Source organism: Malaclemys terrapin, chromosome 8 (assembly GCF_027887155.1).
Source record: "Malaclemys terrapin pileata isolate rMalTer1 chromosome 8, rMalTer1.hap1, whole genome shotgun sequence".
Taxonomy (NCBI): Eukaryota; Metazoa; Chordata; order Testudines; family Emydidae; genus Malaclemys; species Malaclemys terrapin.
The window spans coordinates 102,957,883-102,975,359 of record NC_071512.1 but is presented as its reverse complement, the minus strand read 5'-3'; the positions used below and the strand labels follow the sequence as shown (position 1 = coordinate 102,975,359).

The window sequence follows — 17,477 nt, the reverse complement described above, 5'->3', positions numbered from 1 at the left end:
CAGATCAAGGGACAGCGGGACCCATCTACACATGCATTTTTCTCAGCTGTGCAGAAGAGAGCTAGGGGTTGGCTGTCCCTAGGGAACCTCATCCTCCAGCCCCTCCAAGCACCACACATCTATCCATGTGCAGATCCCCAGACCTGCAGAGGACACTGGGGTCTAGGTATCTGAACATGGAAATGGTGGGGAGAGGGAGACAGGAGGGTAAGGGCTGGGACATTCTGCAGGACAGCCTGGGGGTCCTGGGCACTGTCACAGGTGGTAGAGAAGGTGTACTACCACAGAAAGACAGAGGGGCTTTGGATTCAGTATGGAGGCAAAGGACCTCTTCCCCAGTAGATCTCCAAGATCATCCGAGATTTCAAGGTAGCCTTCTTCCATTGTGAACCCTGCTTCTGTCACCCTAAGAATTTTGGGGGAACTCCATGAGTGAGACCTTTCTCTGCCCCTTCTTCCCCCACGCCTACGCCACTGATTTCCCTACCCTCCATGAGATGGCATGATCTGGCCCCAACGTAGAGTACTGAAATCAGAAGTGCAAGAGACAAAGCCCAACGTGATCTTCGTTACCTTTAGCCCTGACAATCATCAGCGCCCTGGATGGTGACAAATTCAATCTAGTGGTTAATTTTAGTGAAAAAGTCAAACCACAGGGTATAAACACATCTTAAAGCTGACCTTCTTTAATCAGCACTCATTTTTATTATCTACATGAATTATCAACTGTCTAAAAAGGAGAAAATTAGAATTAATACATCTCCTATGAAAAGCCTCAGTAAAGTGCCTACTGTTCTTAAAGAGACCTAGAATTATTACAGAAACTTTAGACATTTGTTCAACAGAGAAACCGTTTCTTGAGAGCAAGTTTGGACTAGCACCTAGGTATTATAGCAATGGATGCCTCAGAAAACCCCACAGACTAGCAACAAGAGAGGACAAAGAGTCTCAACTCCTTTGTTCTAATTACTACTCTGCCACTGGCTTGAGGGTGTAGGCATCCTTGGGCAAATTACTCAGCCTCTCTGTGCTAACTGTTTACCCAGCTGTCAAATGGGTATAAAATGAACTAGATCAAGGGAACACCGTAAAGCTAGTTAATGCTTATAAGGGACTTTGGAAGCATCAGATGACAGGTTTGCAACTGTTAGCAGTAAGAGGAAAAGCAGTCTGTGTTTAAAAAAAAAAAAACTCAGCTCCCCAATTGGGACCCTAATGAAAGATACTGGAGGGGAGAAAAGGTCTGTTTAAGTGATGCTGCAAATATTTCACAGAGGGAGAAGATAGTACATTATATAAGCAGTCACAATCAGAGCAGGTTAATCATGTTCTTAGAGGTGAGGTCTGCACAGAAATGTTGAAGAATCAGCAAAAGCATCAGCAGGACAACAACGGAGCAGGAAAAAAAAGAAATAAAATTGTTCTGAGAGAACTCCAGGAATGCCTTATATTCTTATTGTGTGTTGTGAGCCTTGTAAGACATTTAGCTAGAGACATTATCAGACAAGTGCCAGCTTTCTGGAGGAGTTCTGATTTCTAATCTTGGGATTCTTTCCAACTGGCAGATTAGCAGTGCTAATCAGACACTGCTTGTCACTGCCTAGCTGAAGTCCAGAACTGTAACCTTGCTTTTGCTATCTTTAGTATTAACACAAGAAAAAGTTACTGGGCATCAAAGCACTATTGTAGCACAGCTATCAGTCAAATATACTGTGACCTTGCACTCCATATGTTTTATGGAAATATGCTTATGAGTGTGAATAGGACGTAACTGGAATATGCTTTATGCAAAAGGTCTCTTGTGAGGTATCATAACAAAGGTTATAAACTACTGAATATATTCCTCCTATTTGTATGCATGTATCATTCTTGTATCTAAAGCTAGAAATATGAAGTATAACTCTAGTGAGGTCCTCTTGTAATTATGCAAAGGGTGGGCCACTAATGGTGGTTTAGAATCTTGATGGCTCCCCTTGACTAGGACAACTGGTTGTAAATGGTTTATTTACTTGCAAGCCTTCCTGCGTATGCGTGGGCCAACCCAGGAAGAATGGAGACTAAGGGTCTTACAGTGACATGTGACCATGTCACCGGATAATGAAATCCATCTTAAATCTGGTACTTTTCCATTTAGTAGGAAGGGTGGGGATCCAGAGAGACAAAAGATTTCTGCCTTGTGCCAAAGCTATAAAAGGGGGTGGAGCAGGACAAAGGGGGCTGCCAGTCATGAGAAAACCCCTGTTTACCACCTGAGATGTCTGCTGGAACTAACAAGGACTGTACCTGGGGAAAGGATTGGGCCCAGACTAGGAAGGAGTCTAGCCCGTGAAAGAAGCTTATTGGAACATCTCTGAGGGTGAGATATTACCTGTAATCAGTTTCTTAATGTGTTAGGCTTTGACTTGCATGTTTTTGCTTTATTTTGCTTGATGACCTACTTTGTCCTACCTGTTATTACTTGAAACTTAAATCCTACTTTTTATAATTAATAAAATCACTTTTGTTTATTAATAAACCCAGAGTAAGTGATTAATACCTGGGGGAGCAAACAGCTGTGCATATCTCTCTACCAGTGTTATAGAGGGCGGACAATTTATGAATTTACCCTGTATAAATGTAATTCGGGGTTTGGATCCCATTGGGAGCTGGGTGTCTGGTGCTGCAGACAAGTAACCTGCTGAGCTATTCTTAGTTAAAGTCTGCAGCTTTGGGGGCGTGGCCCAGCCCCTGGGTCTGTGCTGCAGCAGGCCGGCGTGTCTGGCTCAACAAGGCAGGGTTCTGGAGTCCCAAGCTGGCAGGAAAAAATGGCTCAGAGGAAATTTCAGCATATCGGGTGACAGTCCCAAGGGGATCTCTGTGACCGAACCCGTCACATACACTTATTACGGCAGCTTGTTATAACTTTTCTTGTGGGAAGAACTCAATTGACTAGTGTGGAAATAAGGTGAGTACTTTTGGTTCTCAAGATCATGATTAATATTTTACCATTTGCAATAAAATTTACATACATTGATTGCTGCCCACCGGAACAGCAAGTAGATCTTACTGGTGCAGCTTAGAACACCCTTCGCCCAAGAGGGAAGAGAGCAAAGGGGTGGGGCAGAAGCACAGAAACACCCATCATTCCAAACCTCAGGAATCTGAAGCAGTTTAGAGAGTAGAGGGAGACCCACTCAAAAGGAAACACAGCTGGTATGATGGGGATCTGGGAAGGAACATTTGAGACTCTTTCATCTTGGTTTGGAAGGGGAGGTTGTTTCCCTCATGGCTGCCCAAACCATCAGCTAGAGAAAGGAGACGCAAATTGTTTAAATTATTCTTGGGGTACAGTCATTACCCACATTACCCATATAAACCATTCCATGTTTCTGGGAGGGAGGAGGTACACATGCTTCTGCAGGAACGGATTTCACCATCTAAACTGCTCCACATACTTTCCTAGGGGTGAGAGAGACTGGAGCACCTTTTCCCATTCCATCATTCCAGTCTTTTTAGGGCTGCTACAGCTTCATTATGCAGCTGCTAATGCCCCAGCTGGCTCTGCTCAACACCTCAACAAGAATCAAAGGCCCTAAAGCACAGCTGAACTACTATGGTTCATTACAGGGATTGTTGCAAAAAGCCAACTATCTGGACGCTTGTATCACAAAGAGGTAGACAGCCTTTCAAAATGAATACAAATACGTTTGATTTACCATAAAGAATTTGGGGAGACATGAACTAGCTTTTCAATGGAATTAAAGAATTCCAAATTTTAATTAAAAAAATTCTAAAAAGCTTCATATTTAATACTACTCCACCATCAAATATTTACTGTAAGTCCTAAACAACAATGTATAATAGGACTCTATTTTCTTTGGGAAAAAACCTTCCTATTAATATTAGAAGTTACCCTAATGCAGTATGATTTGCTTTTATATTGTATCTATCATCAAACTAAATATATTTGATAACATGCAGATAGGATGCTAAAAAAATAAAAGGTATGTATAGAGCAGTTATTGTGGAATCTTCCAAAACAAGGTGCACCTGTGTATTGAATTTTGACATAAAAACACTCCTGGTCCAGATCTGGATTGGTTATAAGCAGGCTTCAAATTGCATCACATGATGTTACAATTTTGTGGTACAGGAGAAATCGCTTACACACACCTATTTGGATTCCAACTCACCCAACGAAATGTTCATTTTAACAAAGTTCATTCAAATACAACCTATCATCATAAGCCCATCTCTGCTACTCAAGTCATTTAAATGAAGTATGCTCAGACTCCAATGTGAAACTGCAGAGCTGGAAATAATTTCAAACTGGACACCATCAAATTAGGCCTGAATAAAGACTGGGAGTGGATGAGTCGTTACAAAACCTAATTTTACCATACTAATTTCCCCCTACCGTCACACCTTCTTGTCAACTGTTTGAAATGGGCCACCCTCATTACCACTACAAAAGTGATTTTTCCTCCCTTGGTATTCTACTGTTAATTGAATTGTCTTGTTACACTGACACCCCCCCCCCCCACCACCACCACTTGGTAAGGCAACTCCCATCTTTTCATGTGCTGTACTATAATATATATACACCATGCATCTGATGAAGTAGGTTTTAGACCACGAAAGCTTATGCCCAAATAAACGTGTTAGTCTCTAAGGTGTCACAAGGACTCCTAGTTGTTTTTGCTGATACAGACTAACACAGCTACCACTCTGAAACCTGTCACCTCTATTTGTAACTGACAGGGTGATATTCAGGTTGTCCTTATGGGGCACAGTGTACCAGCTGCAAGCCATTTTTGACCTTTAATCATGAATTTAAGAAAACTAGTAGTAACTGACAGGTCAATTGAGCCCCAAATCATCCCAATCTCAGTGTTCTGTCACTTTAATGATATCTCCTTTAAAGTTGCTTTCAGGACTACCCCATTCCTATCTGAGAATCGTCAGCTTTAAACGCCTACCAAGGTGCAGGCTGAGACCAAACTTATTTTCATTTAGTGTACATTTGAGCCCGCAGCTAAAAAAGATCAATGCTAATTCATTCTGTTCACTTTGCCAATCACCCCTCAGCTATTATGGCTTTTTTGAAAGCCTAAATGTGGCTAGTTTCTAAAATGGCTTGGCCAGTCAATGTGAATGGAGGTTAAAGAGAGTTTGACAAGTTCTAGAAGGGACAACCAAAGCTATAACAGTGTCTAAACCAAGTTTTAATACAGGTTATGATTATTCATTCTTATTGTGTGAGATCCCTTAAGCCCCAATGAGTGCTGGAGACACACTGCACACAGTGCTGTACAAACAGATGGATCAACGGACCTTCACCCAGAGGGTTTCCGATGTAACTGGAGACAAAAATGCAACAAAAAGAGTAAGTGGGGGAGAGAGTTACCCTGTTACATAGTTCAACTGCTGTAAAATTTGATGGTTCCTGCTGGTAGTAAATCTGGCTTCCCACCCACTGGATGGGTGAAAAGAAGAAATAAGGGCTATGGTACTATATATCAAAGCAATCTAGATACTAACTTGTTCACATTATACCAGTATTGTTTGCACATCAAGTTAAAATAACATTTCCAGCAGACATATTCTATCTTCACAAAGTTCAGCCTTGGATTAGGACTTGCCATTTCAGGTATTGAATTATCTGTCAAAAGTAATCACTTTTGGCTTGAGGTAGATCACAAAGCTGTTTCTGTGAAACACACTGTATCATAAGTACCATACACAGTATGCACTTACTGTAAAACTAGAAGACCGCTTCATTAAAACTTCACGATCTGAACCATGGTGCCCACGAGTAAGCTTAGGGTCAGGGAACAGGAAATCTCTTGTATTTTCTTCATAAGTGGCTAGAATTTCTCCCACTAAAAAGGAAATATGTACTTAATGTATTGGGAAACAGTTATACAGTGTAGACACACATGCACAAGACTATGCCGAAACTAGTACAAGTTTTTACCTTTAAAAATTAAGAGTAAACTCTTACTACACTAGGCCATAAGACCATTGAATAAAATGGGACTATGCCTGATAGTAAGAATGCACAGGATTGGGCCCTTAAGCTTTTACTCAATACTGTATCAAATGTATGTAAATCAGACTGCCTTTGTTGCATTAAGAGACATGTAAAAGGTTTTCCTCCAACATTTCTTCAATTTCTTTCCTTCTTCCTCTCCTATGTACAGCCAACGGTTTTCTAACAGTAGCCAACTTCACATCTGTTATTCTGTATTACAGAACAATTATGGTTGTTAATCAGAGATTTAGCCAGCTGTCAGAAAGGAATTTAGGTACAATCAAAAAGAGTATTTCAAGATCCTCAAATCTTGTTCTATTTTCTTTAAGGAAAAAACACAAGATAGATTATATAAAACTTTCAAGTTGTTCTACCACAGTCACTTTTCCAAACGTCCATTATAAGCTATCTCAGAGCCCCTGAAATTAACGTTCTCCTTCTAAAATCTCCTACACTCCCACAACAACAAAATCCACACTCAGTTTGTTTCTTTGTATAAATATCCCAGTGAGCCACTGAGAGAAACAAGTATTTTCTTGCTTACTGTGGTGTTATTAAGGACCTGTAACTATGGGTGCTTTTAATTCCACAGTTCTCAAACAAGTCCTGCTTCAAATGCAGATTTATATTATCCATGGGAACATTTGAATTTCATTAAGATAGATTTTTTTATAATCACACAAACCTATAACAGAAATATGACAAATCGTTATTTATTATCTTCACCTCTCCCCAGAGACCTGTAATATTTATAGCGTGGATAAGGGTTTTCCCCAGCGGTCACCATTAAAATAAAATAAAAGTGTCATTTTGAGAACAAGATTATGCACTTTGAAACCTCACAGGCAGACACACCACAAGTGAATTTTGATGCCTTTAATAAGTGTGCATTGAGTGATTTCGGTTTATTTTCAATTTTTAAAGTATTATCACTTTTGTAAGCCTGAAAATGGAACATTTCAATATTAGCTTTATTCTCTTTCAAAAATGAGATCCTCTTGATCTATTAACATTTTATATTCAGGAGGACTATTTGTTGAAGAGCTTTCTACATGGTTTGTCTGTTGAGAAAAATGATTGTACGTCCTCATGGAAATTCACCTATTAAACTGCATAATTTATGAAGAGATTGATACAATACCTGGAGGAACAAGTTGTATTAGTTCAAGTACTGCTGTGTCAACTAGAAAGGAAAAAAAGTTTTTTCATAAGTCAAAAAATAAACTATGATCAGAAGTAATTTTAATATGCAAAGTAAAAGAGCAACCATTCACTGATTTAAACATCTCAACAATGTATGGGCTAATGGAATAAGTACAATTATGATGTACCAATAATAAGAGCAGATTATGAGCACTTTATATGAATACTACAAATCTAAGCTAACACAATGGAGCCCTTAGGCACTACCATCATGCAAATCATAAATTATTGGCTCAAGCTTATAACAGACACTGTCAAGTTTGGCAGTAGATGGATTCAATCCTCTGAAGAGACTACAGAGAAGCCATGAAGTTTGGATCCTGTTCTGGACTATAATTCTCGCACTGTTTAAGGGGACCTAGATTTGGAGTTTTAGTTCAGGCACAATACTTTTTTAATACGATTCATCATGTTCAATGTATGGCAACATTGTTCATTGTGGAGTCACTCTGTTTAATAAAATCACAATCACTTGACAAGGTAACACACTCAGTGAAGTTCAAAGTACACCTCTACACCGATAGAACGCTGTCCTTGGGAGCAAAAAAAATCTTACCGCGTTATAGGTGAAACCGCGTTATAGCGAACTTGCTTTGATCCACCAGAGTGCACAGTCCCCATCCCACCCCCCGGAGCACTGCTTTACCGCGTTATATCCGAATTCATGTTATATTGGGTCGCGTTATATCAGGGTAGAGGTGTATTTGAACAGAGCTTGCTATATGTGGTCAGTTTGTTGAGTTCTTGAAGTCTTTGTACGTGAAAAGCTACGTTTTTAACTGTTTTAAATTTCGCTCTCTTGAATACACTAGAAGAAATGTATAATTTAGAGATTTCTGGAAGTGACCTCTTATTTATCTGTATTCCTGGTAAGTTATTACTATCAAAAGAAGCCATCACATCTCTAAAACTTTCCTAGGCTCACATTTGAAGGATCACACATTAAGCAATGAGTATTTCATTAAATGATCACACATATTTGTAGCAGATCATTCTTAAGCCACTAGTGTTTCAAAGAGATAGTAAGAATGTTTTCCTATCTAACCCCTCAACTCTAAAAAATATCTTTAGATTCCATATTATTAATATATTAGCCACCAAGGGCTAGATCCACAAAGGAATTCAGGTGTCTAAATGCCATTTTAGGCACCCAAGTTTCAAACTTTAGATCTTCTAAAACCCCTACTCAGTGGTCACATAATCCCGTAGGAACCTAAATTAACCAGACCCCTAAGTTTCCACTGGTAAAGTCCCTTAAGCATCTAAATTTGTGACTGTGGGCATGAGCAAAACTGTTTAAATCCTGACACTGCTGAGCAACTCGGAACCCAGCTCATGCAGGGCTCTCAATCTCTTCTGTTAAAGCTGTTCTACTTTATATGAAATACTTAAATATTCCTTGAAGCAGGGACTGGACCAGAGTTTCCCGGAAAGAGCACTAACTACTAGGAGACAGAGTCTCTCTTTTTCTTTTGCCCCATGACTATTTTTAAGGGACTTAACTCCCCACTGCATTCTATACAGAGTCCAAGCACCAAACTCGTGGCCATGAATTCTGCTGGGAAGCAGAATGCCTACATATTAGGCACCACAATGCCGAGCCTAAGCCCTCTTTCTGAGGATCTAGCCCTAGGTGCATACAATATAATGTATATAAAAAGCAAAACCTACATTCAAGTAGCTCAACAAGTTCTCCAGGATCAACTACATCAGTAAATACCTAAAACAAAAGATTAAAAGCAATGTAATGGACACATTTGATCAGAAATAAAAGATGTGCTTAGAGAAAACTAAAGTTTGCCTTTGATTGATTATTGCAAACAGTACTATTCCCCATAGGCAAAACAACAGAAAACTGAAATTATAACCTGGCACTGAGACAGAATCTATTTCTTAGAAAGATGGCACTTTTGGTCAGCTGATTTCTAACCATTTCAAGATTCTTCCTCTCCATCTAAATTATGTGAGCCAATCACATGAACATGCAACTGCAGTCTGCACAAATTTCAGCAATATAAAAGACAAATAGCTAATCTTGTTAGAAAAGTTCATTTTTCATCTTTAACTGAAAAAGATGAAAGGGACAATGTCAGCAGCTTTTTTAATTATTGGGTTTTCTACACTGAGCAATCCCACAATTTTCTTAGATATTTGAAAATAGAATTATTTTCCCTTTTGTTTTTTCTTCTTTCCATTTGTATAATGTTGATAATTCTTCTGGCACTTGTAACTGAACTTAAAATAATGTGGCACATTTCCATTACATTCTTGTTTGTGCATAACTATTACTGATCATGTCAGCACCACCCTGGGAATACCGTTCATTCACTAACTACCGCTGTAAAGCCAAGAAGAGCAGCTCTCCAAAACATTTTTGCAAGTCCTGCTAAAATAATGACTAGTTTATTATAATTTCTAGGGGAAAATAGATTAAGTTATAGTTAAACTGCAGAAGAACAACTCCGCTGAACAGTTGCAAAGCATGCCTAAATTGTACTCTATTGACAATATGCTAAGTTTTCATCTTCAGAATATGGACTGTAGCATTACAGAATTTTTCAATGAGATTTGTAAACAAACATCACACCCAATTAGAGGGCAAACAGCAATTTTAGCTGCAGACAGTAGTGTTGGACGTTCAGCAGCTGGCACTCTTCCTACCAATTCAATACTGAGCCACTACCTCTGCATGCTGTTGAGGGACACCCTACTGCTGGAGGTACCAAACTTTTGAAGATGTAAAAGTAGAGAACCTGAATACCTCAAGCTATTAAATGACCCTCTTTGTAAGAGCATGGATGTTATTCCCACTGCTCTGGCTAAATTCCTACTTAAGAAATTGCACTCTATAAATACACCTAGATTTCTCCCTCAGTTTCAGTTGAATACAGTAATCAGCACTTCCTGTCCTAAGTTGTTTTGTACTCTGGTTATGCACTGTTAAATAGCTGCTATGTTCCATTTCCACCTTGCCTTTCAATGGTGGGTGAAATTATCCCTCTCCATGCCTTACCTATCTCACAAAGGTATTGTTGAGGCTTAATTAGTCAGTCTTTGAAAGTGCTTTGGGATACTTGGATGAAAAGCACTAGAGACATGCAAAGTATTGTTATTCATGAGTAGTCAAAAACCGGAATCATGTTTGTAAGGTACAGAATTTCATTATTCCTATGGCACTCACAATGAAACTAGTAGGGACACAGAAGAGGCGATAGGCAACGGTAAATTACAAGGCTATAGTGCCATCAAGGGGACTCTTGCGACGTCAAACCAGGAAAGAACAGCTCATATGGAGAGAGCTGTCACCAGAAAGCCCAATCTCATATTCCATCTTTTTGCTACCAATAGTTTTTATAATCTAACTTTGTGATTTTTAATTTTCATTCTTCTCCCTATTCCCTAATTTTACTTTCCATTTTGACCTACATTTAAGAAGCATAACACTTGGCAGGAACTAAGAGGAACTATTGGGGAAAAAAAGGTCATTTCGTAAAAGAACGACGAACAAAAACCAAAAAATCCTTATGATATACTATGGTCATATCCTCACAAATTTATTTTAAATTACCATATCTATATTGAAAAAACAAATGTCTTTTGTGTTGAAGAGCTGCTGAAATTAGTAGTAATACAATACCATGTTCAGTTTGATCATTTGTGTTTGGGGATTCTGGTTCTTTGTTTTTTAAATGCTCATGTCTGATGTTATGCTCATACCTTTTCAAATACTAGTTTCTCTTCTAAGAAGAGTGGAAACGCTGCAGGGACACATTGAGTCCTTTTGTATTGTCCAAATACACAGGCGCTGAGATAGAGCTCACTTTTGTCTTTCAGCAATACTCCTGGGCAAGTTATCTGGAAGAACAACATATTTATTATACAAACTTGAGCTTCAGCATTAGAATTAATGGTTATATCTGGGAGAAAAAATAGAATGGGCGAAGATGAAAATAGTTGTTTGCTTGGGAACTGTATGGTAACATATTTCGGTGGCACACCCTCCTTTTCTAAAGTAATTCTAGCCGTCCTTACTTATAGTAAGGCAAATACTTATCGCTTTAAAATATTTAGGACTAAGTTCTCCCCTAGCGTAAGCAGTCACAGCTCCATTAACTTCAGCCGGAGCTGAACCTGACTCCCCAATCTTAAGGTCACACTTTAGAATAGCTGCTGGTGTTCACGAGCCACATCATTTAATCATTAAGGGTTATACTGAACAAACAATGACACACGAGATATCCAAAACACGTCCCAAGAGCCAAAAGCAGTCCAAGTCCTAAAATGTAGCCTCCCAGCAGTGAAGACTCAGCTGATGAACCGGTAGTTTTTATTGCTTGTGAACTAATTCAATCTGCCTAAGAAAGGTACATTTGTTTTAGGGTTGGATTTTTTTAATGTATTTTTGGAAGTGTATGTGGGAATTAAGTGTAGCTCTTGGGCTCCTGGGAAGTTGCCAATGCAATTCCTAATGTTGCAAAGTTTGGGTACCGCAGGAGTACCAAAGGGAGACTGGACTTTTTTACTAGAGAGATACTCCTGGACATTGCTGGTGGGTGGCCACTGCATTGTCTTTCACATCTATTTCTAACTCATGGGTTTAGTTCTCTGGCTAGTGAGCATCTCATACATTTTTTCAAGCTGTGATGTACATCACACAATTCTCAGCTGTTCTCTCACATTAAGAACACACACAAATCTCTTCCCCACAGCTATATGTTATTTTCTCCAATTCTGATGATTCTGCTGTGTGATCCAGCTAGAGAATTCCCAGTCACCTTTCACTTCAGTTTATGCTGCTCTCATATTATCACAGTATTATAAATGTGAGGTTGCCTCTTGCAACACAAGGTTGCAGGAGAAGCAGTGCTCAGATTTTCAATTGCCAGCTAGAGGAGAAAGGGAGCAGAGTGACAGGAATGAAGTGAGGTATGTTTGCTACAGTTCTCCTTCTCTCAGATGAACATTTTGCATGAGGAATGCCTACTGGACCTAAAGAAAGATTCTTCATATATCACAGAAAAATAATCCTTGAATGAAAGAAGTTATGGAGGCTAAATCCGATGGATTTGTGCAGTGCTTAATTTGTAATGAAAGAGGTGCCGGGGCTCAAGCAATTTTTTTTACATTCATAACTGACGCAGCAAACCCAGATGTGCTGGGGCTATGAACGGCCAACCCTAAAGGTGCCAGAGCTCACCCCGGCACAAATTAAGCATTGGATTTGTGGAATTTAATGGGGACCTATGGTCTAAACAAGAAAGTCTGTTAAAACGTATATTAGCTAAGCAAAAGGTTTCCCCCTCCAAGAGCTATTATCTCTGATGAAAGGCACCAGGTTAATAGTCCTAAAGATTGAAGCAGACCTGCCAAGTATTACATCTCTTGCATGAAACTCATGCATACGTAAGTATGAATGCAAGAGAGACTTCCCCATGCAACCCCCTGTAGCCTAGGGGAAGATTCCCTGAACTACAAGCTAAGAGACAATGAGTTTGTCTCAGCTCTTCAACTGAATGTTCTTAATATTTCTGTGCACGTCACAACCCTTATAACCAAGGCCTCATATCTTTACCTTAGAGGAGGCAGCTAGCATTCCCCCATTTTACAGATAAGAAAAAAGAAAGCTTGAAGGAGGTCACTGAAGGCAGAGCGGAGAACAGAATCCAAGTCTCCAATCCAACAGACCCAAGTTTCATCCAGTTTCCCATTTTGCCTTGCCAGAAAAATGAAGTTCTTCCCAGATCATTGTTTGGGTATGCTGGAAGCTTGCACTTCCGATGCCCTGTAGACAAACTAAGGGCTTCATTTAGCAGAGCTGCAAAAGCACTAAATCTACAATTTTTAAAGCCAATTTATGGGTATATACCAGTGAATTACAAATATACATTTTAACTCACTAAATAATTTCCATAATGTGTCACATGGAGCTGCACAGACCTTGGCAACTACGCTGAAGCCCCTCTTTGATTGCATCGCTTAAGGACAATGGACAGTTTTACTCTATGCTTTGTGACATGCTATGTACAAATATGTTAATATTATCCCCAAGACAAGTACAGTTAGGGGAGCGGCAGTGCTACCCCCAAACTGATCTCAGAACAGATCTGGAGGGACCACCAGTAAAGATACAGTAACAAACTAGATCAGCATCCATGCTCATTCAATTTGTGTCTTCTGTGCCAAGCTTACCAAAAAATGTGTGGTCGCAGTGGTCTTGTGATGTAATAGGCATCCAATAAGAAATGGAATGAGACCCACCAAACTCATTTCATATAAGGGGACAGCATATTATAATGAACCATGATCTCCTTTCAAGGGGAGTCCTGCTCTTTGAGTTTACATGCAGTTTTAGGACTGTGGTGTGTGTGTGTGTATTTAACTAACTCCAGACTCAGGGCTTCAAAAATCCACTTGCCTACTCTCTACTAACAAATAAGATGCTCTCAGTGTCAAGGACAAACAGTGCCCATCAACTCCTACAGAGTTTTCACTTACAATGAGGTGTTAGCCAATACGGTTGCAAAGGTAACCTTCCAAATGTGAATGGAATGTAAACAGGTACAACACTAACTTCCTTAGCCTGCAGACACACAGCTCTAGTAACTCAGTATGTTGCTGCAGGTAAGAACTCTCTAGTTGGCAGTGAAATGAAGAATCAGGTGAAGTTCACTCTGCGGCTACTTGGGAAAGGTACGGGCAGCATCAAAGGCAGACACTGGAGCTATTCTCTAGGAAGGCGCATTCAGAACCGAGGCTGGTGGACATAACTAAAAAGCCTCCTTTGATTGCAATCTGGAACCTTGAGGGTGGGAAGAGTAGCAAATATCCCTAACCGCAGCAGCCAGAAGCGAGGAAGTAGGGGCTACCCTTCCCCACGCCCCATTACAGCACCCAGAACCTGGGGTTCAAGGAAGAACCAAGAGAAAATACTAGTTCTTCTTTCCAGCAGCCAAGAAGGGCTTTTTGGGGGGGGAAGGTCATCTTTAAATCAGACAGCCATAGATACAGGCTGATATGAAACCAACCAAGCTGCCATCCCTGAACAACTGTAGGAAAGCTAGTACCCTCCCCATCCTTCATCTCATAATAAGTGCATGGTCATGTGGCTGTTTCAGAGCAAACATGCAATTACCAGCAGTAAGAACAAAACAGAAAGCAAAAACACCAGCTCCATTTCCATCATAGGCTCTCACTGACAATGTGAGGACAATGCATTTTCATATTTTAGATGGCATCCAGGATTTTCCTTTGTGCAAAGTGCATTCAGGAACCAGTGGGCTAATATACCTATAGATCAAAGCGAGCACTGACCATGCAGAGTCACCCATAATCCCAACCTCACTTTGCCAGCTGGCACACAAGGTGTCTCCAAAGGTCTACAAATTATGGTAGGGGATCATGGGAAGAGACAGTTATGTTGAGGTCACATGACTCCTCCATAACATCTCAATTCACAGTAGTCACCTGGAGAAATATATGGATTTTAATTCCAATTGTATTCAGTCCTGGCATGTCCTGCACTGCACACAATTGAATCAGATGACACTACTTCCAGCTGATGAAAGTGAAAACATCACCATTTACACTGCTACTGACACTTGTCTCCAGGCAAGTCTAGGGTAAAATATAGCAGGCTCCACTCCTCCTTTTACCTAAAACAACGTTTTAGTCCAAAGGAGAAACTGCAGGGCAGGAGCTTCTACCAGAAAAAAGTGATCTCTTCCCTTGCATGATTGCCATGAGTAAGGCACTACCTAATTCACGATCCATTTTGGTCAATTTCACAGTCATAGGATTTTAAAAATAATAAATTTAATGATTTCATAGAATCTCAGGGTTGGAAGGGACCTCAGGAGGTCATCTAGTCCAACCCCCTGCTTAAAGCAGGACCAATCCCCAGACAGATTTTTGCCCCAGATCCCTAAATGGCCTCCTCAAGGATTGAACTCACAACCCTAGATTTAGCAGGCCAATGCTCAAACCACTGAGCTATCCCTCCCCCCCCCCAGTTATTTAAAACTGAAATGTCATGGTGTTGTAATTGTAGGGCTCCTGACTCAAAAAAGAGGGGAGGTTTGTAAAGTTATTTTAGTGGGGAGGTTGCGGTTCTGTTACCTTCACTTCTGTGCTGCTGCTGGTGGTGGCGCTGCCTTAGAGCTGAGCAGCTGGAGAGCGGCAGCTCCTGGCCAGCCCAACTCTGAGGGCAGAGCCACCAGCAACAGCGCAGAAGTAAGGGGGGCATGGTATGGCATTGCCATTCTTACTTTTGCACTTTTGCTGGCAGGGCACTGCCTTCAGAGCTGGGCGCCTGACCAACAGCCGCCAATCTCTAGCCACCCAGCTTGGAAGTCAGCACAGAAGTAAGGGTGGCAATACCATGACCTCCCTGCAACTCCCTTTTGGGTCAGGACCCCCAATTTGAGAAACGCTGGTCTCCCCCCCGAAATCTGTATCCTGGTAGTCCATCGATCCGATGATGACAAATCTGTGCAGATCATCTATTGTTGGTCTCATGGTGTGCCCTCTGATGACTGTACAAGCCAATTCTAGAGGTGCACATTTTGCTGCAGATGGTGCATGGGAAGTTCGCGGGTCAGTGGATTGTGCGCTGCTGATGCTCTATGACGTCGTTCGCATGCCTCTTGTAGACGCCGGCAGCGGTCTTCCTCAAAGGTGATGCAGGTATTTCTGACTGTTGCACGCCACTGTGTTCTGTCGCTGGCGGCGTCCTCAAGGTTCCTAGGTTTGATACTGCTGTACTGCAGATTGGCTTTGATGGTGTCCTTGTAACGTTTCCGTGGACGACCTATATGCCGGATGCCCTGGGAGAGCTCACCATACAGAAGCGGACGGGGGATTCTGTTGGCATCCATGCGGCTAACGTGACCGGTCCAACGTAGCTGTGACTTCATGATCATCATTTTGATGCTTGTCATCTGGGCTCTCTCAAGGACCTCGAGATTGGGCACTTTGTCTTGCCAGCGGATCTTCATGATGTTGCGGAGGCAGCGCATGTGAAATGCTTCGAGCTGCCTGATGTGACGCCTATACAGTGTCCATGTTTCGCACCCGTACAAAAGAGATGGAAGAACAACCGCTCTGTACACAAGCAGTTTTGTTGACATCCGGATGTGGTGGTGATTTAAAACTTTGACACGCAGACAGCCAAGTGCCTGGCTTGCTTTGGATAGTCGTGTGTTGATCTCACTATCCAGTGAGCCATCACTGGATATGACACTACCCAGGTATTTAAAGTATATCTTTAAATATATCTGACATCTGTATAAGAGTGGGTAAAAGCACACAACAGACCGGATTTCACAGGAGGAGACCAGATTTCACCGCCATGAATTTGGTAGGGCCCCAGCCATCAGAAATACCAGCAGCCTAAACTAATTCAATCCCCCCCCCAGGTCTCCATCAGCCTCCCCCCCGTCTGCGCGGGTTCACGCCCTAGGAAGACTCGGACCCTCGGGCCCCGCGCTCAGCCCGCCAGGGGCCGGGCAAGGCGAGGGCGGCCAGCGGAGGAGGCTGAAACGAAGGGCGCCGCAGCCCATCACCGCGCGGCAGGGCGGGGCCGAAGAGGGACGCGGGGCCTTTTAACCCACCGGCCTGCTCGGATGGCGGCCCAGGCTCGAACCACAGCCCCGGTCACCGAGCAGCTCGGCGGCAGAGCCGAGGGCAATGAGAGCCGGACTCCAGCTCCTGGGGCGTGCGGCCGCGGCCTTCCCGTGCCTCAGTTTCCCCGCTGGGCAGCGGCGGCACATCCCCGGCCGCAGCGCGGGGTCCCGCTGGGGGCAGGCGCCAGGCCCCGCCCCGCCCCGCCCCGCCCACTCACCGAGCGCAGCTCCAGCTCCAGGGCGCAGACCAGCGCCTTCCGCGGCATCGCGGGGCCGGGCCGGGCCGGGCGGAGGGGGAAGGGCGGCTCCGGGCCCGCACAGAATGCGCCGCGCCGCTAGCTCGGCCCCGCCCGCAAGGAACGACGCCGTTGTCGTGGCAACCGGAACGTTTCCGGACGCTACCATGTGACCCAGGGCGGGGGCGGGGCTAATGGAATGACGTTGGCCCCATGGGCGGGGTCAGACCGAGCAAAGCCCTCGGCGGCTATGCGCATGCGCAATAGGCGGAGCCCAGTGTCATTAGCGCTCGGGGGGCGGAGCTCTGGGGGGGGTGTCTACGCTGTGCTCACAGCGTCCCTCCAGCCCCTCGCGCACCCTGCCCCCGGCTGCAGGCGCCACTGGTGGGACCCCTCCATGCACCC

General features: G+C 42.6%; 1 protein-coding gene across 2 annotated transcripts in view; it reads right to left on the bottom strand.

The window, feature by feature from the left end:
* SPATA6 (spermatogenesis associated 6) overlaps nucleotides 1-17,141 on the bottom strand; it is a 64,414-nt gene extending 47,273 nt beyond the window's left edge. Inside the window, exons 1-5 of one of the 2 annotated variants that reach the window (XM_054037942.1) lie at nucleotides 17,055-17,141; nucleotides 10,934-11,071; nucleotides 8,888-8,936; nucleotides 7,155-7,196; nucleotides 5,737-5,861 (exon numbers count right to left, since the gene is read on the bottom strand). In XM_054037942.1, coding sequence (XP_053893917.1) covers nucleotides 5,737-5,861; nucleotides 7,155-7,196; nucleotides 8,888-8,936; nucleotides 10,934-11,071; nucleotides 17,055-17,102 — 402 coding nt within the window. In that variant the 5' untranslated portion in view covers nucleotides 17,103-17,141. The remainder of the gene's footprint in view (nucleotides 1-5,736; nucleotides 5,862-7,154; nucleotides 7,197-8,887; nucleotides 8,937-10,933; nucleotides 11,072-17,054) is intronic. The other variant, XM_054037943.1, reaches the window with a different exon arrangement.
* Nucleotides 17,142-17,477: the final 336 nt, after the last annotated feature.